The sequence below is a fragment of the Canis aureus genome, chromosome 14, assembly GCF_053574225.1.
Source record: "Canis aureus isolate CA01 chromosome 14, VMU_Caureus_v.1.0, whole genome shotgun sequence".
Taxonomy (NCBI): domain Eukaryota; kingdom Metazoa; phylum Chordata; class Mammalia; order Carnivora; family Canidae; genus Canis; species Canis aureus.
The window spans coordinates 64,033,902-64,056,097 of NC_135624.1; the positions used below are offsets into that span (position 1 = coordinate 64,033,902).

The 22,196-nt window shown below is 38.2% G+C and overlaps 1 protein-coding gene across 7 annotated transcripts in view; it reads left to right on the top strand.

The window, feature by feature from the left end:
- Positions 1–22,196, top strand: part of SLC4A4 (solute carrier family 4 member 4) — a 343,869-nt gene that overhangs the window by 191,335 nt on the left and 130,338 nt on the right. For all 7 annotated transcript variants that reach the window (XM_077848312.1, XM_077848309.1, XM_077848311.1 and 4 more), the window contains one exon: positions 2,025–2,101. In XM_077848312.1, coding sequence (XP_077704438.1) covers positions 2,025–2,101 — 77 coding nt within the window. The remainder of the gene's footprint in view (positions 1–2,024; positions 2,102–22,196) is intronic.

A 22,196-nucleotide genomic window follows, 5' to 3' on the forward strand; every position in this document is an offset into this window, starting at 1 on the left:
CCCTCAAGTACAAATACATCCATACTATCATGAGAGAAATGAGGAAGCAGTTATGAAGTTTCTTGGAAAAGTTGTGACGTCAGTCAAGATTACCATTGTAATAAAAACTTCACTAATTTGGCTTCTTCCTATTTAGATTTTGCAGCAGTAGGACAGTACTTTGGCTAAAATGTACCTTTGTAGTCTTTATAGTTTCCAAAGCAAATCGATGAATTTAGGATATTGCCCCGAAAATTTAAAGCACTTAATGAAACTTCTTTCACATTATTTCAGGACTGCCACTTACATCAATTGATTTTATAATTAGAAATCAGTCTTATTTATGAATATATGTAAGTTATTTTTAATTCGTGGTGAGGATTGCCATAGCTTAATTGCTTTAAGAATATATAGTTCAGATTTCCTCACTTACGCAGGTAGAATTTTCACCCAGTTAGTCCAAATAACTGCTTTTGCTTTTAATGTAAGGTGTAGAATTATAGCTACTCATCATTTCCTATTGCTTTCAAGCCCAGCATTATTTGAGAGCATTCACGTTTGTACCTGGTGTCTTTTGTTTTGAGTGCACGCTAGAAACCTGGTATGTAGTTCAAAGAAGAAAATGTGGCCTTCAAAAGGTTTTTTAATTTTGCTCATAAAGCAGTTTTTCAGATGTAACTTTCCTTTGAAAAATGTCCTGTGCTCAAATTTTCCTAGAATAAAATGTCCCACCAGGTAAAGGGTTTAAGAGATCTAGGCCATGCTTACTCAATGAAATGCAGCAGAGTGGAAAATATCCTGTCTTGCCAGCTCAAGAAAATTATGATTTTTCTGATTTAGTAAAGACAATTATACTATTGAAAGAGCTGCTTTCATATAGACATTAAATTATTAGGAATAGATTTTAGTCTGTTAAAATTTTGTATTGAAGTTTCTACCTAAAGGAATTGAAGTCTATAAACTAAAAAGTAATTTGGAAGCCAATGTGAAGCTGTGTTCAAACTTTGGTGCTTGTTTTTCAACCCTTGTCCTTTTGGTGTGAAGACCAGCCTGAGTCAGATCATTGAGGATTAATGATGAATGCCTTACTCAGCACCCTGCAGGGACTGGGTCAAACACCCTGGCTTTGAAAAGTTACTCTTTTGCTTAGTAAGCCTAGAAATTTCAAGTCCAACTGCAGAATGAACAGAATGTTATTGTTTTGATTAACATAGTCTCCTTGAAGATGGCTATCACTCTTTCAGATGTCCCTCTTCTCTTTTTTGTGTCACGGGGTCTAAAGTCATTGTCTGGATTGCCAGTTGACTTGACCTACAGCCACTGTATTGCCTGGGAGGTTGGTTCCCATCAAGTATTCCTGATGAAACCCATTCCTTAATATGAATAAGAAGATTGGCCCATCAAGGGAAAAGAAGGGATATGCTTATATTAGTCTGGCAAGTGGGAATGCAAGAAGTGAGGGGCCTGCTATAGTATTACTTTGACACAAAGAAGATGGATTCTGGATCAGATGCCCACTAAGGAGAAATCTTCTTGATTAAAGCGTTAGCTAGAGAAGGGAACACAGATGGGTTTTCGGGGTGAGTGATACCTAGGAAGGACTGCAGAGGCCTGGAGAGAGCAAGTCCAGACCTGTAGTCTGTGGCCATCTCTGCTGACCTGAGGAAAGAGGCCATCTCTATAGGGGGTAGGAAAAGGAAAGGATACCAGGTACTATGTAAAGGGCAGTGACGAAAAGTAAGCCAAATGAGAGTAAATTCATTTTTATGCTTATTGTTTTAGATGTTTCTTTCAGAGTTTAACTCATCTTGAAATGAAGCCAGGTAATAAGACTTAAACATGGTATTTGGGATTTTACATACTTTTCATTTAACCATCTTTGTGCTCCAACCTGTACTCTGGAAAACTCTTCAGGAGAATCCCAGTGGAGCTAAAGCATCTTTGTCATTCTCATCATCATCTACAAGTGTTTACGAAGTATACAACCAAAGTCTTGTGTTTTTGAAAAGAAGTCTTTAATTAGGGTTCACCTTTGTTTTTTTCAGGTAGTCCAGCTATGACCCATAGGAATCTGACTTCCTCCAGTCTGAATGACATTTCTGATAAACCAGAGAAGGACCAGGTAAGCAAAGAAATCACTGATATGTGTAGATGGTTTTGGGTTTTTTTTGTTTTTTGTTTTTGCGTATTATCTGAGGGAAGGGAAAGCACTATGTGAAGGGCTTTGAAGTTCAAAGATAAGAATTGGTCTTGACTTTAACCTTCACAGATGTATTCTCTTGGGCATTTTAAGTCTTGGAGCTACAGTTGTCTCCGCTCTAAAATAGTAATAATAATCCCTACTGCAGGGTTATTGTGAAGATTAAAAGAGATAATTTAAGAACAAGTGCATTGATAAATTATAAAGGTTTAAGAAATGCTGGCAATGGTTAACTTTTGAGGGATACATCAGATAAAGGTAATGATAGCTTTGTTGGCTGTATATGTTTGTCTATTAAACCATAGTAAGTAGCCTATTTGACATGAAGAGCAATTAGGTTTTGAATCTTGATTTACTTAATTTTTAAAAACGATTTTCTTTATTTAAGAGGGAGAGAGGGAGGAAAGGAGGGAGAGAGAGAGAAGGAGAGCACAGGGGCAGGGGGAGGGAGAAGCAGACTCCTGCTTGCTCTTAACCTGAGCCTAAGGCAAATGCTTAAACCACTAAGCTTCCCAGGTGCTCCCAGGTGCTCCTTGTTTTACTTTCTCTTAAGAAGAATATGGTAGAATCTGGGCCATTTTTTTTCAGTCGAGTGGGTATCTGGACATAGAAAATAGTGACTGGGCATAATTTTGTACTTTACATTAAAGAAAAAATGAGTTACTTTGGACTAATTGGGTGAAAATTCCACCTGAATAAATAAATCTGAGTTATATATTCTAAGGCAATGGAGACTTACGACGATGTGCCTCTTTCATGGGCAGCACTTACAGTAGTGACAGAGGTTTATAGGTCTTGGTAAATTCTAAAAGGTACAGGAAAGGTGAATTTATGTTCCTTCTTGTGAAATGGCTTTTGGATTCTTTTTCCTTCCCTTCACCAGCAACACCCTATTTGGGCCTTCATCATCTCAGACTGGATTTGCTAGAGAAGCTTTGCAACTAATCCCTTGTCTCTGTTTTCTCCTATTTCAATGACATACTTTTCCTATAATTGCCCTTATGTTTCCCTCCTGGATTAAGTTTAGAGTGGCTTCCCATCAAGTGAAGTTCAGATTTCCCTGCCTGACTTTCAAGATTCTCCGAAATCTCCTGTTGTCCTTCTTATTTTATTTTGTGTTTTTCATAAGAAGAACTCTCTGCTTTGGTCAGGCTTAATTATGTCCCTTACATTGAGATTGATTCTTGATTGCTAGAGCTGTTCTCCCTTCATATGCTAATATGGATAGCTCTCCTCCCTTGTATTTGCCTCCCCCTTGAAGTGACAGGAGAAGTTCATTTAAATATAGGATACACTAAAACTCAATCCACTAGGACTTGTTTAGAGTTGCCCTCAAAACTATTTGGCAATTTTGGCTCTATTCAATATTTACCAGTAACGTTCTATTTCTGTGGTTTGCCAAGGGCTTTGATACTGGATAAGGTAGTGCACTTGATACAGGATAAAGCAGAGTTAGGAATATCTGGTTGACAGACTTTTTTGAAAAAAACAAAACAAACAAACAAACAAAAAAAACACAACTTCTTTTATTATGAACAGTTCTCCTGCTAGGAATTTGCCAATAAGCAGCTGGTAAATGCTGGCTAAGAGAAATTTCTTACCTTTTTGAGTGTCTTCAGATCTGGGCATAGGCAGAAGGAATTTGATGGCTTAGGATGCATATTACATAAGCTTTTGATTCCAGTGTTGGATGAAATATGTTGGAACATAATGATTTGGGGGTGTTGATTTTGCTATAAAACCTGTGTGATTATAGTACTTGAAACCAGAATCTTTGATGCCTATTATGAACATCTCATATTCATCGAGGTTCATATTAAGAGAAACCAGGAAGATTTAATTCAGGAGTTTTGTTCTTTTTGTTTTCAATGCTGGAAGTGAAGGTTGATGAATATATCATTAAAAAAAAAAAGATTTTATTTATTTGAGAGAGAGAGAGAAATACTAAGAGTGCAGGGAGGAGGAGGAGCCGAGGGAGAAGGACAAGCAGACTTGACACTGAGGGTGGAGCCCCAGACAGGGTTCCATCCCAGAACCCTGACTGAGATCATGACCTGTGCTGAAACCTAGAATCTGACACTTAACCAGACGCTTAACCCACTGAGCCACCCAGGTGCCTCTATTTTGTATGTTTAACAAAACACAATATATCATTTTAGGAGCAACTGTCCATCTACATTGTATCTATTATAGTACCTGCAGTTAATCCAATGAGTTCTTCATCCCACAAAGAGGAAGAAACTTCCTTTCTTTGCTTCCCACCAAAGAGTTTGAAAAGTTTTGGAACTGACCCATGATCTCATCTACAGCCAGAGGCAAATTAGAAATTCAAAGTAATATTTTTCAGTTTCTGTACATACTATTTTAGTACTTCAAATACAGAAGTCTCTGGATCATTTTAGGTTGAGAAAAAAAATGGGTTTGTAAAGAAGATAAAGCTATGGCAAAAAATACCACACAGACTAAACTCAGGCTTTTATTTTTTAACCTTTTTTTTTTTTTTTTTCTCTGTTTGGGTAGGAAGAAAAGGTTGCCAGCCTCAAATTTGTTTTGAAAAAGCTTTTATAATTAATTAGCCAATGTCCTGGAAATGATCTTGGCAGCAAAGTCAAACTTGTTCTGTATGCTTTTCCAAGTTGGCCCCAAAAACTTCCATCCGACTGGAACCGAAGTTTCTGATTGACTGATTATTGTGCCTGGCTATGATTTGAACAGTTGCAGGGGTGCCTCTCCACCTCCTGGAGCTATATAACTTCCCAGTAGCACAAGAACTCTGGGTTTAACATTCAGAGTTATGAAGAGGAGCAGAATTTCTTTGACAGCAATATAGTGACAAAATTTGAGGGCATATTTTTTATGAGATTCTGTTTTGGGAAAACAGAAGAAACAAATCTGTGGACTGCACTTTTTCTCTTTGGCTCTGCCAAGCCTATGTACTTAGGATTTCAGTAGCGGCTGCCTTATTGAAAAATAGCTCAAAATAGTTAACAGCAGAGGAGCGTAGCCAAAATTTAGGTGATTCAATGCTTCAACAATATTCCAACTTGGATGTTATATTTATTAAGGAGAAAAGCACCTGGGGAGAAGTAGATCAAAAACGAAAAAACACATCTGGAGCTCATCTACTTGTAAATCTACATAAATAATCTCTTCTATTTTGTTGCTAAGGACAATTTTTTTTTTCATTATCCAGTTACCTTTCCCATTTACCTTAGATTGATTTGTTTTTCTGTCTCCTTTTATCCCTTTTCTGTTTTCAAAAGAAAAAACTTACAAGCACAATGAGTGCTTGTCAAATGCAGTGGCTTCGTTCTGATTTGCATTTGAGTATAAAATCAGCTGTGAGAATATCTTTTTTATCATTTTACTTCTTAGCTTTAACTCTAGTAGAAGTACCATGCCAAGTGGTACAATGACTTTAAAAGGGCTTGACGTTTTTTTCAGGTTATCAGTAATAGAATAACTTCTCACAATTACATGATCAACCTTCAGTGAAATTGCAGTCTGGAGACTACAGTGGATGCAGTAGTTGTAGAAATACCTTGCAGATTCTCAGGGAGACACTGCTCATATAACCTTGTAACTTCTTATCTAGTTATGACTTTAGCTAGCTTAGCTGAGAACCTGTCTATAGGTCTGCTGGTGGAACTTGGCCAAGGTTAATTTCTAAAGTGTATTATAATCATTTTTGCCTATTGCCTATTATCTCCCAATGTATTTGCCTATCTAGATTTCTGTTTTTGAAATCCGTTTTTTGGTTTGTTGTTTGTTTTTTGCAGAGATAGACCTGGATTTAAATATTTTGTCAGGGAGTAAAGGATGAAACCATTAAAACCATGTATAAGTTTGAAATTGCTAAGCCATGACTACTTAAAATAAAATCTAGAAAGACACATTTCGTGATCAAACAACCCCTAATCCTTTTCTTACACATATGTAATATGAGAAGGAGTCAGCTAAGTTCAGCTGAGATGATTTCTTCATCGTTTTGAAGGTTTCCTACCTAAGGCTCACATTAAGCTTCCCTTTGCATTAATAGCTATTTCATATGCACATTAACAGAAAAATGCAATAGCATCTCCTTTTCTTTTTCACAGCTCAGCCAGAAAGCCCTCTAAGTCATACCAAGCACTGGGTGGTCCCGCTTCCCTCCTCAGAGAAGGTGCTGTGGCTCAGAAAGGCTCATATTTTCTGAGGTTATAATACTTGTCTTTAGCACATTTTCAGGGACCATTGAAACACTGCAATGTTGGGAAAACTCCAAATGGAATCACATCTGTGAAAACCTGAGAACAAAGGCATGTTGTGAGGAGGTGGTTACATTGTTAGATGTCATTAGTCACTCTGGTTTGAGCTTCCCTGTGGTTCAGCGATGACAGCTTTTCTTCAGCCAGGTGTCCTTAATGGGACTGGTGCAGCCAGTGCAATGATTATCTTTGGAGTCTCTTTCAAAGGGTGTGAGCTAGCCACTTAGATAATTAACAGGACTGATATTTGTTATCATCTTTTCCACAAGAAATTTGACCTTATATAGCTTCCTTTTCCTGACACTCTCCCATATTCTTAAAGAATTAACAATCAGTGGTTATTAGTAGTGTTTGAGAAGTGATGTACTGATTTCAGAAACCTCGTGTCTCGTTGAAAATTGGGGCAGTTGAATTTTCCCATTTTCATAATGCTTTCATGAAAGCACTTTCATGAAAGCTGTTTATTTGAATCAGAAGGCTAACGCTCATTTAAAAACAGGTGCTGTGTCAGCTTGAAAATGAAGGAGATTAACCTGTCTCAAGTAAACTAAACTCTATCTTGTATTTTCAGGTAAAGAAAAGGGGAGTTTATTGTCAAATTTAGGATTGTGATTTTAAGTACTTGTGAGGCTGCAATAAATTTGAACTTTTAAATCACCCCATAACTGTATGCTGCTGTGATTTGAACTAATTCATTCATTCAGAAAGTATATTCTGTGCTAGAAAGTGTTCTTGGAGGTAGATATAGGGTTCCAGAGATGAATGAGACATAATTTTTTTGACTATAAAGCTCCCATGCTTTTGAGGACTGGTAGACAATAAACGATAAAAACAAGTAAACAAATGAATAGTGTGATTTCACACAATCACAAGTACTGCCTTGAAAATATAGCAGGGTAATGCGAAGAGGTACAGGACAGCTATTTTAGGTAGGAGGTTTAGCCAGAAAGAAGATACAGGGGAAGAGGCTTCTAGGTTAAGCAAAAATCAAGAGTAAGACTGAAGCAGGAATGAATGTGATGTATCCAAGAAATTGGAAGAAGAAAAAAATAAGTCTAGAGTGGTTGGAGCAAAGGTAGCAGGTGTGAAGTAGTAGGTGAGGCCAGGGAAGTTATACAGGGGCACCTTTTAATTTTTATTCTAAGTGCAGTGAGACACTGTTTTAGGAGTTTTACCTGGAGAGTTGGATGTACTGATTGACATTTTAAAAAGATCACTGAAGGGCAGCCTGGGTGGCTCAGCGGTTTAGCGCCGCCTTCAGCCCAGGGTGTGATCCTGGAGACCCGGGATCGAGTCCCACATCAGGCTCCCTCCATGGAGCCTGCTTCTCCCTCTGCCTGTGTCTGCCTCTCTCTCTCTCTCTCTCTGTGTGTGTGTGTGTGTATGTGTGTGTGTGTCTCATTAATAAATAAATAAAATCTTAAAAAAATAAAAAAATAAAAAGATCACTGAAGATGCTGTGTGTTAGAATAGAGATATTTGCCAGTGTTCTGGATCCCCTGGGGGTGTTCCTATGATTAAGCATTGGATGAGCACCACAGTGCATTTAAACTCTCAGCTCTAAAGACCCAATAGCCAGTTTCTTAATATATTTACCATAGATATCAAGATCTTATTCTTGTCAGTGAGGGAAGTTCTTCTGTTTCACAAAGTATTTTAAGAAAGAAAAAGTTTCTGGGGCGCCTGAGTGTCTCAGTGGTCGAGCATCTGCCTTGGTTCAGGGCATGATCCTAGGGTCCTGGGATCAAGTCCCTTCTCCCTCTGCCTATGTCTCTGTGTCTCATGAATAAATAAAATCTTTAGAAAAAAAAAAAAGAAAGAAAAAGTTTTCTATTAATTAGGCTACATTATTAATATTAATAAAATATTAAACTATTTTAATGCATCAGAACTGGACATAGGCCACTAAGAGTGGTGAGACTGAGCTTTTGAGTGATTGCTTCTCCACCTCCAGTTCTCCTATTAAGGTTACTGCTGGCTGACATCAGACAGGTCACGTGGGTGTAACACATGACTCATGTAACCTTCACTGGAGGCCTCTCTGAAGAAGTGACAAGCATCTTAGTCTTTATTGTTCAGAAAGGAGGATTAGTGTGTAGGAACAGGACAGAGCAGCCGAGTGGGGATCTTGGGCCCCACTCTTAGCTGTCCCTGTGAAGAAGTCCAGGAGAACTATAGGGCATTTCCATATTTGGAAGGCTTCATGTCTTAAATAATTAACTGGCATATTTTATATTCGATGGCACTTTTTTTATTTTATATTTTATATTTGATGGCACTTTTCCCCCTCTCTTCAATAGGTAGCATTCTACCTGTATTCCAATACCATGAGTATTCTTAATATATTTAAGAGAGTCCTAGAATGTCATCAACAATTATCTTTGATGGATATCTACTCTCACGTCACATGTTACCTATTTCTGAACATGACTTCATTAAAAAAATAAACAACTTTTTTCCCTTGGAAGTGGCAAATTGTTACACAATCAGAAAATAGCAATGCCTGTGATGAACACCCTAAGAGCCTGGTTAAAAAACCTTTATAATAGTTGTAAATATATACATGGAGTTATTCTTTATGTACTACAGTAACATTATTACTTGTACATTTTTTAAACTTTAGCTTTTTTTCTGATTCAAAGGCATACAAAATTGCTGTAAAGAATCAAACAAAGCAAATATGAATAAAATAGTGAAAATTCACAAATTCTCACCCTCAAAATAACCATTATTAGCAGTTTGGAGAGTCCTCTAGATTTTTCCTATGCATAAAAATTATACACTTATTTATATAAAATACAAACAGGATCATAATGTTCTGTAGCTGGATTTTTTTTAAGCCTAACAATGCCACAGACATCTACCTTATTCTTTTGAGAGGCTGTAGTCCACATATTTTATTTAAAATCATATTTTATTTAAATGATATTCTATTATAGATATTTAGTTATTTTCATTTCTTTGCAATTACAATCAAGCTTTTAAGAAAATTCCTTATGGTAATTTTTTTTTCTTGCATTCTTTAGTGAGTATTTCTGGAGGAGAAATTTTTATAAGTGGAATTGCTGGCTCACTGTGTATTGCCAATTACCTTCCCAAAAGATTATACCAATTTGTGTCCTAGATTTTTTAAACACTTTAATAAATCCTCCTCCACTACTGGGATGCTGTATGCCAATCAGATTTGAGTTTTTCCTTTATGATTCACTCCAGTAAAAGCTTAGCGACTCCAGTTGCTAAAATGAAAAGAATCTCAGTCCCTAGCATCTGCCTCCCAGATCACTTTGGGGGCTTTTTTCAGAAGCTTAAAATATTGAGGATAAAACTGGGTTTATTCTGCCAGTCTAATTGGATCTCTGAGCTGGCTAATCCTCCTGTCTTCTGAGGTTAAGAGGTGAGAAGTACAGTGACAGCTGACTTGGCCACCTGTATGTTTCTTATTGCTTCTGCTAAAGGTGTTGCTTTCAAAGAAATCCTTCAGGCTTTGTGGAAATTTCCTTGGCAACCAGGAATGGCTTCATCTCAAAGGCCCTTCGTGGTGGTCAGCATTTGGAATAAAAAGGGAAATTGCAAGAAGAGTTGGGTTAAGTATCCTCTTTGAAGCACTGTTCAACACTCTTTTGCAGCTTTTCTCTGCATCTTCTTCCTCTCCCTGATATCCCACCTCCATGGGAATTTTGAATGAACTTACATCCAGACTATAAAGTTAGTTAAATGAAAAGTTCATGCCGTATGCGGAAGTGCTTTATTAGGGACTTTGAAGGAGTGTTGTTGTCTGGGATAACTAATAAGGAGATCAGCAAACCATTCTTTACATGTTAGGGAGTATTTGCAGATTTTGCTCTTTCTTTATTTCCCTCTCAACAGGGAATGCCTGTAGAGTAGATTTGCCAAGAGGCCATTCCATGGGAGGAAATTTTTCTTGCTCTTCTTCAGAAAGAGAAGGGCTCCCCACTGTTTTCCAGCCCACTTGTCTGATTGATCCAGTGGCTAGTTGATTTATTTGCCTCAGCAGAATCTCATGACCTTAGCAGTCACCAGCAGAGCTTCCTGATTTCTCCATGTGTTACCACCAATGGTCTGGTTTCACTCTCTAGAACTGAACTGAAATGGAAACAACCATCCTTTCTTTCCCTTCTGCCTCCATGTTAAAAGAAGAGCAGTAATTTTTTCCTACAGTCTGAAAGACAGTAGTTAATTATGCCAAACTGGCATTATTGCCTCATCAGTATTCTATGCATACACATATGAAAGGCGAGAGAGTAACAGAGTCATTGTATAGGGAGCCATTGTAATAATTTTGAACTTCAAAATGATCTGCACTGTCGTTGATTCAGGGGGCTTTACCTGATTGTATTGAGTCTATTCCCCTTTAAAGAATAATTAATAATAATTAACAACAACTAATATAGTTAGGCATTCACAGTAATGCTTTGGAGTTGATGTGATCAACCCTGTTTTACATACTGGCAAACTTGAGGCAGAAAGAGATTAAGTAATTTCCTCAAAGTTAAATAGCATCTAAGTAGTAGAGCTGCATTGTGGCCCTGGAGCCTCTCCTCTTCTTAATGAGTACAGGGATTTTACCTATTTGGATTAGGGTCTTTTCTAGGTCCCAAGGCACAGGTGTCAAATTGATAGTTATTGCCCTTCTGTCTGTTGTTGAGGCACGCATTTTGCTGAATAGGCTAATCACCAGAATTACTACTAAATAAACCAACAATTTAAAAAAATCTGAAGGATCCTGTGGTGACCAGATGTTTGTGCTTCCACAGTGGTTAGAAGACTCAACCAGTAGTAGTTTGGTATGTGACCATACTCTAAGTGGAGGTCAATGAGAGAAGGCTGATATAATTAAAAGTGTAATAGATGATCTTAGATTGTGAGTCTATCCAGCTGGAGAGACCAAATAAACTATGTAGTGCTGACAGTAAAGTGCAGCAGTCCAGTGAGAGACAAGATAACTGTGTGGACCAGAACCATCAATCAGAGAGAAACAAGGGATTTTAGAAGCATCTTTCCATTTTAGAGAACATAAAGGACAGGAGATAAGAGTTTTAGCTAAATAAAATACTCTTCTTTGGAGAAAAAAGTAAGAAATGGGGGAAATAAATTGGGTTGTAACTATCTGCAGTTTAACCATACAAGTGAATGATTTAGTTTATCCAATAAATGGAAACTACTGTGATTTAAGATTTTTTGAAATCATGACCCCCAAAGCTCCCAAATTTAATGAAATACAACCAGATTTCAATTTTTTTTTTTAAATCATTGGAGTTTACTTATAGAATTAGCAAAAGTAGATTAGTTAGCTTGTTGATTTGCCATGTACCATCGTGGATACTCACTTCATTTACAGATCCTGACTGTGCTTTGCTGAAACACCCCATGGTTCCTTGACTTTCAGGTTGTTTGGTATTCATTCTCACTATAGATATGTTCACCTTTTGACCATTAGTGTGATAGATACACATCATTATAACTTTCATATTTTTTTTCTGGTAAGAGGAAAAGCAATTATTACTGATTTTTTTTATGAAGATGATTGCAGGAGTAGTTTAAAGACTTAAATAAGCATGTTAAACCTTAACTGCTGTGAATCGTAGTTTCCTGTTTCATAATACAGGTATTATGATTCAGTCTGAACTGCCTCCTCCACAGGGTTGTGGTGAGAAAAGGAACATGCTTAAAACTTTAAAATACTATACAAATTTAATTATCGCTGTCATTTTCATTATTTAAATGTGCTACTGGTTTTTATTTTTGGTTGGTTTTGCAGTAAGATTGGTGGGATGGAAGTCAATTTCATTTCAGATTTCATTCCTCACCTTTCAAATTTACATTGCTAATTTGGCTCTTTGGGGTTTCATACTCAACTTTTGCACTCCCTGCTCCGCCTGCACTCTACTGAAATGTGTCTGATTGTCCTTCTGCGAATATTGTTATCGCATGCATATTTCCATCAGACCCAAACGTCGCTTTTCTTCTCTGCTTTTCCAAGTCCTACCTCTTCTTCAAGACCCGAGTTAAGTGCTACTTTTTCTGTACATGCATCCTTGAACATTCTGGCTCACGTTAATTACTCCTCTTGTGAATTTCTGACACCACCTGGCACTTACAACTCATCATTTCACAAGGATGCACTTGTTTGCTATTTTTTTTTTTTTGCTATTGTTTTTTATATGTATGTCTCATCTTCCTGTGTGCAGAAGGGAGGCAGAGGCAGAAGGTTTTACTTATTTATTCATGAGAGACGGAGAGAGAGAGGCAGAGACACAGGCAGAGGGAGAAGCAGGCTCCATGCACTGGGAGCCCGACGTGGGACTCGATCCCGGGACTCCAGGATCACACCCTGGGCTGAAGGTGGTGCTAAACCGCTGCGCCACCCAGGGATCCCTGTTGATGATGATTAATCAAGAGTGAATCAGCTTCCACTTACCCTTTCTTGAGACCTTTTTGTTGTGCCCAAGATCGCGAATCAGAGCAATCTTGGGCACAACACTTTTCCGTTTTAAAGGCTGAGAAATTGAGTATGAGAGTTTCTCAGAGAAAGGTGATTTCTAGAGTATTGTTATCTTTTTCTTTGGTGACTTTAAAAATTAGTATTTCTTATGATCACTGATAGAGTATTTCATTAGGTTAACCAGTTGCTTGAAATGAGCATTCTTGCCCATCTCGTACATTTAAAGTTTCTTTCTTTCTTTTTTTTTTGGCTAGGACAATTATGCAAATGCTAACATTTCAAATATAGTTTGCTCTTTCATTTGTTACAATCCATTTACACATTTTTCTCATAATGAAAGCTCAATAGAACATAGTTAACTGGCTGATTGACATAGCTTAGAGAAAACATCAGTTCTTTTTTTTTCCCCTTTATTTAAAACAAAGTGTAGTGTGGCACAAGGACATATTGGAAAAGCCAACTGTCAGCACAGAAAGATGTTCTATTGCAAGATGACATGATATTGCTCAGTTTTCCCAAGCATAGCTCATTTAAATTATGGACTATCCAACATTCTACTTTTAGATATGAGCTACTTCACTTTGTATGAAATTAGTGAGAAATTAGGGGTAAGACATATCAAATTTGGAAAGAATTTATTATTGACTGGAATTTATTATTAAATTTACAGTTCCATACATTATTATAACCCGGTTTTGCTTATGCATTTTTCTATAGTTTAGATTGCCAGGACAGCATTTAGGGTAAAGATCCAAGTATATTATTGAAAATAAGAAAGAACAAATCAAGCTGAAATTCATGTATTAGGATGACTTGTTTCAGAAAAACCTTTGGTCAGAGTGAAATGTTGATCTTTTCTCCTGGTGTTTTTATTGCATTACTCATTGTTTCACAAATGAAACTTACTGGTAAAGCCTGTTTCAGTATCAGTTTATTTGCGATCTTGAGAAATAAACAAGGGGAATTCCAGAAATTTCAATAAGTAGTCTCTATATGATGGTTTTGTGTGAGGAAAAACTAGGTACATAATTTATTGCCTTGTTGAATTATGATCTCTAAGAAGGCGTCCTCAGACACTGCACCTAAGAAAGAAAATCTTGTTTAGAAAAATAACAACTGCTACTAGTATTTAAAATAGTTGTGGGGACGCCTGGGTGGCTCAGCGGTTGAGCGTCTGCCTTCGGCTCAGGGCATGATCCTGGAGTCCTGGGATCGAGTCCCACATCTGGCTCCTTGCAGGGAGCCTGCTTCTCCCTCCGTCTATGTCTGCCTTTCTCTCTGTGTCTCTCATGAATAAATAAATAAAATCTTTAAAAAAATAAAATAAAATAGTTGTGAAACTCTTTTTCTAAGTGCAGGATTCTCATGGAGTAACTGTTGTCATCAGGGGGTCATGAAAGCCTCTGTAAAAAATGTCAGGAAGGGATTTTCTTGGGATGATGGCAGTGCTGTTCCTGTGCACCCCATGTCTTCATAGGACTCTGCAGGAAGTCCAGCTAACGCAGGAGAGTGTGATGAATTCTTTTGAAAACCCTGGATTCATGTCACATTTTGGTTTCTAGTTATACTTCTAAAAATTCCTGTGGTTTTTCATTTTTAAAAGCTGTATTGAAGTAGGACAACATGCAGGTTTTATTAAAATAAAAACCAGAATAAATGAAAATGAAAGGCTTTTAGAAGATTCTCCCTTTTCTAAAATTATAGTACAGACTGTATGCTCCTGTCCATATATATTCTCTAGTCTGTGCTTTCATGGTCTATATTATGTGTTATGGGTTGAATTGTCTCATTTTAGCTGTGCGTTCTTGATCTAAATCCCCAGTTTGTAATATCTCAGTATGGAAGGACTTGGAAAAAAGGATTCAATAAAAGGGATGGAAGATTTAGAGTAGTTTTACCCCACCAGAATTTTCTGGATAATAAGTGTGTTTTGCTTGAAGTAGTAGCGAAGTCTGGGTTTTATAATCCCAGAGATGTTGGTTTAAATACTAGCTTCCTTACTAGCTGAGTGATCCTGTGCAGGTACTTAACACCTCTGAGCCTTAAAAGAGTGAGTAGAAACCTTGCCTCTCTGGCCTTTTGAGATAATGTGTGTGAAGTACACCCTGGAGAGAGATGAGGTGCTTGCCTTCTCCTGTCTCCCTGTGAGTAGCGCAGTAGGATAAACCATGAAATAAAGCCGTCACTGGAAAGTGGAGCAGGTAAAATAAGTGAAGCAACATACTTTTGACTTTTGATGAGATTCAAGAGCAAGTAGCAAAATAGAACACTGGGGTATTTTAAATTTTTATTAGAATAGCTCTTAATGTAGAAGGATTCTATATTATATAGCTCCTATATGAGCATACACGTGAAATTTTGTAGCAGTGTTTTCTTTTTCCTCAAAGTAACAGGCTCCTAGACAGTTGATAGTACGTTAAGAATTGCTTTGCGTTCCCACAAACCATGATGGTTTTTCAATCTGAGAGTGTAGAAGACTGATTAAGCACTACGAGGAAATCTAGAAAATACAAGTCAGGCTTTGCGCTGAAGGAGAGTGCCAAGAGCTCCACTCGTGGCTTAAAGCCAGTTGGTGGCTGCCCAGTGCCTTTTCTGATGAACCCAGGATCCCGAGCATAGCTTTTAAAGCCCTGCACTGTCCTGCTTAATTCCTCTCTTCAAAGTCATTTTTCAAGGTTCTCTCCCTCATTGGCTGTACTCCAGCCATACGAAAGTTCTTTTAGGTCCGTGAAGGTGCCAGTCTGCCTCTGCCTTGGGGCCTTTGCATGTGTTGTTTCCTCTGACTGAAATGCTCTTCCTGCCCAGGCAACTGGTGTTCACTCATTCCCCTGTAAATGTCACCTCTTCAGAGAAGTTTCTGGTGACTTTCCAATCTAGGTTAGAGACTGTGGTTGTAGGGTCTTGTTGCACATTGTGCTTTTCCACCATGATACCTACTACAGCTGTCATCGAGTAATTGCTTGTTTTAGTTTTTGGTCAGATGCTTGTCTTCACCAATAGGCTATTCACTTCAGAATTGCAGAGATGATGTCTGGCAAACAATGGATCATGAGTCACAGACTGCCAGTGGCCCAAAATGGTTAAGCTAAGAACAGTTAACAGTCTTAAAGTGTTGTTTAAAAGTAGAATTTGTGACAGAGACTGCATGCTACTTGCAAAGCCTAAAAATACTACTATTTGACCTTTCAAAGAAAAAGTTTGCTAGCCTGTGATCTAAATCATTGCTATGTACGTTAAATAGAAGAATTTAGATAAATTTTTGACCACATTTCTTTTCTGAGCAGGCCACCTTGATTGTAGTAAGCATTCGTAGAGTTTGTGATGATTTTATAAGCACTTGGATGAGCGGAGGGCTGTGTGATCATCATAAGGGTTTTAGCTGGAGAAAAACTATAAGTATGTGGATTAATAACCAATGTAAATATGAAATTCCTTGGCATTTTTTAAGCTTGTAGTGCTCCACTGAGCAGATTTATTAGCAAATTGGATTAAGACACAATGTATGCTTATCAGAGTCTCAGAGGACACAAAATCAACAAGATTAGCTATCTACATTTCAAATCCTAGAATCAAGAGGAGAATGGTCTTGAGGCTGAAACCACAAGGAATTTAACAAGAGCAAAGGTAAATCATGCAAATTCAAAACATGAAGTGAATAAGAACATACGAAAAATCCTGCTTTATTTGGATAGAAAGTTTATGAGTTTCATCAGAATCACATTTTTCAAAGGTGACCATTACTCAAAAACAATTGAGGGGATGTGGCTATGGTAACTAGGATGGTGAGATGCCTAGGCAGTAACCTCATGAGAATAATTGAAGTAACTTTTCCAAAACTCTTGGGGATGAGAAGACTTGAGGTGTAGGAGGGTCATGAAGTTTGCTTTATAGTGAAAGGAGGTAGTTGCCATGGACATAAAATATAATAGTAGGTGCATGTTTCATGGAGGCAGTTTTTATTTTAATATAAAGATGAATTAGATAGGTAATAGGGGTTTACCACTACTTTATTTATGAAGCTTTTATCAAGTCCTCCTTTTCACAGAACACTGTATTGGGGTTCAGGACTGCAAAAATGAATAGGATGCAGTCTCTGCCTTTTAGGAGTTCTGATGACAGACTGTGAAATAAATCTGTAAATTAGGTAGGGTGGTAGATGTCTTTGTGAAGAGAAGGTAGTATGAATTTTGCCAGGGGCTGGTGAGTGGCCCACTGTAACATTTGGGTAGTGTTTGAACTGAATGCTTTCCCTATAGTGTTCAACAAGAAGAAAATGACTATATGTTAGGACTATAAGTCATCGGGTGGGAAATTGGACTAGAGAGTCTTTGAGTTCTTTTAAGATTTTATGATTTGATAAATATCAAATGAATAGCACATGGGGATTCAGAAATTCAAAATTCAAAAAAGAGGTGGAACCTAGCCCCGGAACTAGGGAGCAAGGGATAAACGAACCTTCAGGCTCAATATTCATGTCAGCTAATGTGGTCATAACCTCCTGCTGCCCTGTCAGAACCTACCAGGTGCAAGTGAAGAACTTCTCAAGGGAACTCTTGAATAGCTGTTGTCTGCTCTTGTGTCAGAATTTTTTTCCCATAAAAAAAAAAAAAAAGGAATTTTATTTCCCTCAATTCTCTTTATCCACTTCTTCCATATTTTCTATTGTTCTAATTTGGTGCATGTTCTCAGAGACCTCAGTGGAGGGTACATTAAAAAAAAATCTGCTAAATAAATAATAGCATGACTACTACAGATTTAATTATAGCTATACAGCTGCCTGTTTAAAGTGTTCTGCTGGGGCCATATGGTCCCTTGTACATCTCAGCCCTGGAAGGACCTGGTTTAAATGTTTCCCAGCTGACAGTATTAAATTCTCAGAGAACTGCTAGCAGTCATTTGGAAGTCAATAGATGGTATGCTTCACCTCTGTTGTCTCTCTGGGATGGACATTTTATTGACAATTTCTTAGTAGACTCCCAAGTAGTCAGATATTAAAGCACCCCCTCAGGTCTTAAGAGTATGTCTACTTGTTAGTTTTGCAGGCTGGTTTTTGTCACTACATTTGATGTGCTAAGCAGAAAGTACTTCTATATTTAACAACTTTCACTCCCTAGCTTTTCAAATACAGTATTTTAGTGGGTGATTATTTTAATTATTTTCTGTCTTGGTGGTGTAGGGGAACAGAAGTAGAGCGCTCAGGAGAGGGCATCTATTGTGTCCTTGTTGCTTCTAGGAGTGTGACCTTGAATGAATATTTAGATTCTATGGGTCTCCGGAGAGCCAGACCTGGGCCCTTCTGGATCCCTTTTAGTTCTCAGGATTCTGCAAGAAACATCTAGGGAGCATGTTCTTGCCAGTGACAAGCATCTAGCATAGGGGGATGCTCTTTTCATTGTGGCATTCTGTGTATCTCTTTTCCTAGTACAAATTTCCCATTCCTTGGACCACAGAAAGCTTTCAGTATGAACTCTGTATACAGAGGCCTAAACCTCAAAGAGTAGCAATTTTGGCCTTTGTTACATACTTTTTCAGTTTAAAGACTGTGTAATGCAATGGTTTTTATGTTTTTTCCATGTCAACAATCCATTTAGTTTGTGATGAAATCATAGTTACTTTCGCCAGAGAAATGCACAATAAATGTATAAGCACAAAAACTTGCATATAATTTCAAAGTGCCCATGGACCCCCTGGATTCCCACTGGGGATCCCAAGTTAGAACCACTGCTCTGTGCTTTGACAAGAGTCCTGCGTCTTCCTTCTTGTTCTGAGTGAAAGGAACTGCAGAGGTGAGGTTGAAGACAGAGAAGTAGAAGGTTGAAGCCTGAGGCACCAACTCCGAGGTCCACAGAGTGTGAAGAGCAGAGCCTGGCCAACTCCTGGTCTGCTCTGGGGTGGAGCGCATGGTGGGGGGGGGGGGCAACATTTTCTCAGCTTCTGTCCAAGAAAAGTACACTGCATCAGTGTTTGTTGAGCCATTAACTTCGTTGAGTACATTACCTGTGATGATCACACTATCCCACTTTCCTTGCCTTGCACTTTTTGTTTTTAAAAGAGCAGTCTGAGGGATCCCTGGGTGGCTCAGCGGTTGGGCACCTGCCTTCGGCCCAGGGCGTGATCCTGGAGACCTGGGATCGAATCCCGCATCGGGCTCCCAGTGCATGGAGCCTGCTTCTCCCTCTGCCTGTCTCTCTCTCTCTCTCTCTCTCTCTCTCTCTCTCTCTCTCTGTCTCTAATGAATAAATAAAATCTTTATTTTTTTTTAAAGATTTTTTTTTATTTTTTCACGAGAGAGGGAGAGAGACAGAGACACAGGCAGAGGGAGAAGCAGGCTCCATGCAGGGAGCCCGATGCGGGACTCGATCTTAGGTCTCCAGGATCATGTCTTGGGCTGAAGGCAGGCGCCCAACCGCTGAGCCACCCAGGGATCCCTAAATAAAATCTTTAAAAATCAATAAATAAATGAGGCTCAGAGAGGAGCAAAGTTAGGCACAGCCAGACCCAACAACACAGGAAGAGAACTTGTGCCCCAGGGCAGGTAGGGACTAGGCTTGATCAAAGGGGCAGTTCTTGTCATTGGACCGGTTACCTGCTAAAGCAGGAAGGCCACGAATTAGCACAGGTGGATGCTCTAACCTAAATTGGTCATTAAAAAAAAAAAAAAAGAAAGAGCAGTCTGTGTTTTCTATTAGCTGCCTGTCTGAGATGTGAGCAGAGGAGAATACACATGAAATAGTTCCCCTTAAACTATAATTTTCTCTTGAAGTCATTAACCCTGTGATGCTAATTTTTGTTTTGTCTTCATTTGATTGTTCCCTCTCCAGCCCCTCTCTCCCAATGGCAGCTGGAGATTGTGGGGCTGAAGGAACAAAGGAAACCCTATGTTTAGGATCTTTCTTTTTGGGGTAGGAGAGGGAAGACTAAACACAGATACTGGTTTTTAGATATTAATAGGTAGGGTGAGAGAAGTAAAGCATTTAAGGTTTTTTTCTTCTTCTTGCTGAAAACATGGTCATTCAAGGACAAGTGTGTCATTTTGAAGGAATGCAGTTAAAATGGCCCTGTTATTGTGAGGAATTATGTTTGTTTTACTATATAGCTGCACTGATCCACCCACGTTCATGTCAGCCTCCCATTTATTGATCTTGTAGCCTTACCATGGGGAATGTATCTCTGCAGCCCTCTTTAGTTAAAAGTCATGCATCTGTAAACTTGGTAGAATGAACTTGCCTACAAAAGTCCTATACTGGTTGGATATATGTACTTAAGTCTACAATATAAACTGGGGAAGAGATTTCTTCCTAAAATTCAGAAAATTGTATCTGAAATTATTTTTTTTTGTATCTAAAATTAAATATGGTGCCAATCTTTTTCTTTATTCCTTTGGGAGAGAAAAATTTTATTGTGCCAGTAAACTCATTCCCATATATTCTAGGGTGATATTAAACCTCTAAAAAAATAATGATTGTTATGATTCTGTTGCTGAGGTTAAAATAAAATCAAACTTTAGTGTGCAGGTATTTTTTTATTGCTCAGCCACATTTTTAGTGTTGAATCTTAGTATTGGTGAAACATTTGTTTTTGATGTTTGGAAAAATATAGTCCTAATGTTGTGTTCTAGATTCTTCCTTCTAGACTCTTCCTTCTCTTTCACTCCCTGTTTCCAGGCATTGAATAAGTCCTGTATGTTCTGCCTTTTAATGTTTCTCAAATCTCTTTTAAATATGATGTTCATCTGTCCCCACTGATGTTCTCTTGGTTCAGAGCCTAATAAATTCCTCCATTTAACACATTTCGTGAGGGGTCTGTTACTTGCTTAGCACTGTGCTTAAACATGTTCAAACATCATTCATCTATTCCTCTTAATTCTATGATAGTGGTCATTAATTGTCCCCATTTTATAGATGAGGAAACTCAGCTTAAAGAAATGAAGTCATTTGCTCATTGGTCCACAACCAGGAGGAGGAAGGACTGAGGTTTGCTTACAGCTCCAGCCCCAAAGCTTATTCCTTCTCTCAACCTGTATTTAAAACAGCTGAAGAACAATCACTGAGCTTAGCACGGTGAAGCTCGGACTCGGGATAGACAGGCTTCGGTTTGAATCCTTGCTCTGCCTTTTCTAGTTTCATGACCTTAGGTTGTATAATCTCTCTAAGTCTCATTGCTTCATGGGTAAGTAGTGACCACAGTAACTTGCTGATACGAATGTGGTGAGGATTTAATAAGATAACTCATGCAAATTTCCTGATATCTGGCCTGAACCATTGATTAAAAAATGTTAGTAGGGACACCTGGGTGGCTCAGTGGTTGAGTGTCTGCCTTTGGCTCAGATCGTGATTCCAGGGTCCTGGGACTTAGTCTTGCATCGAGCTCCTCACAGGGAGTCTGTTTCTCCCTCTGCCTGTGTCTCTGCCTCTCTCTCTCTCTGTCTCTCATGAATAAAAAAACAAAAAATCTTGGAAAAAATGTTAGTAACCATTAGTATTACTCTTAGTAATATAAAAATCATTATTGAAGGCCATTGTGTCTCTTGGTGATGGTGCTTTCGAATGCGGTTTTATTAAATGGAGATTTGAAATTTTAAATTAAGAGGTAAGTCAACATGCAGCTATTCTCCAAAAGCAGGACTTCTTTTTAAAATTTTCCTGATAAATCCCAGAGAAGAGTAGGACTTTCAGGCACTTTAGTAGGTTTTTTTTTTTTTTTTTTTTTTTTAAGAAAACAGTGAATGGTGGCTACTAAGCAACCCAATATAAAAGTTATTTTTTTCATTGACCTATGTTCCTAAGTTTTAGAACCAGTAAAACCTCTTTGTTTCTCACCAGAGACTTTACGTTTGTTACCACCAAATGGAGCACCTTTTCTGGGCCTTCCGTGGCCTTACCTGTATTTGTGTGGAGTATAAGGACACTACAACAGAGGTGTGATCACATAGATTCTGGCATTTAACAGACATTTAGTAAACACTGCAAGGCCATGCCCTTATAAGGTGCCAGGGGAACAAAGTGGAATAATACGTGCTTCCTTTTTATTGGCTATTTTATTTACTTTAAAAGTATTTTATTTATTAGAGAGAAAGAGCATGTGCTCAAAAGGAAGGGTTGGGGGGCAGAGGGAGAGGGAGAAGCAGACCCCTCACTGAGTAGGGAGCTGGATACAGGGCTAGATCCCAGGACCCTGGGATCATGACCTGCACTAAAGGCAGATGCTTGACTGGCTGAACCTCCCAGACACCCCTCTAGGGTACTTTAGAGCCCTTTATTTATTTATTTTTTATTTTTTAAAAAGATTTATTCATTTATTGGAGAGA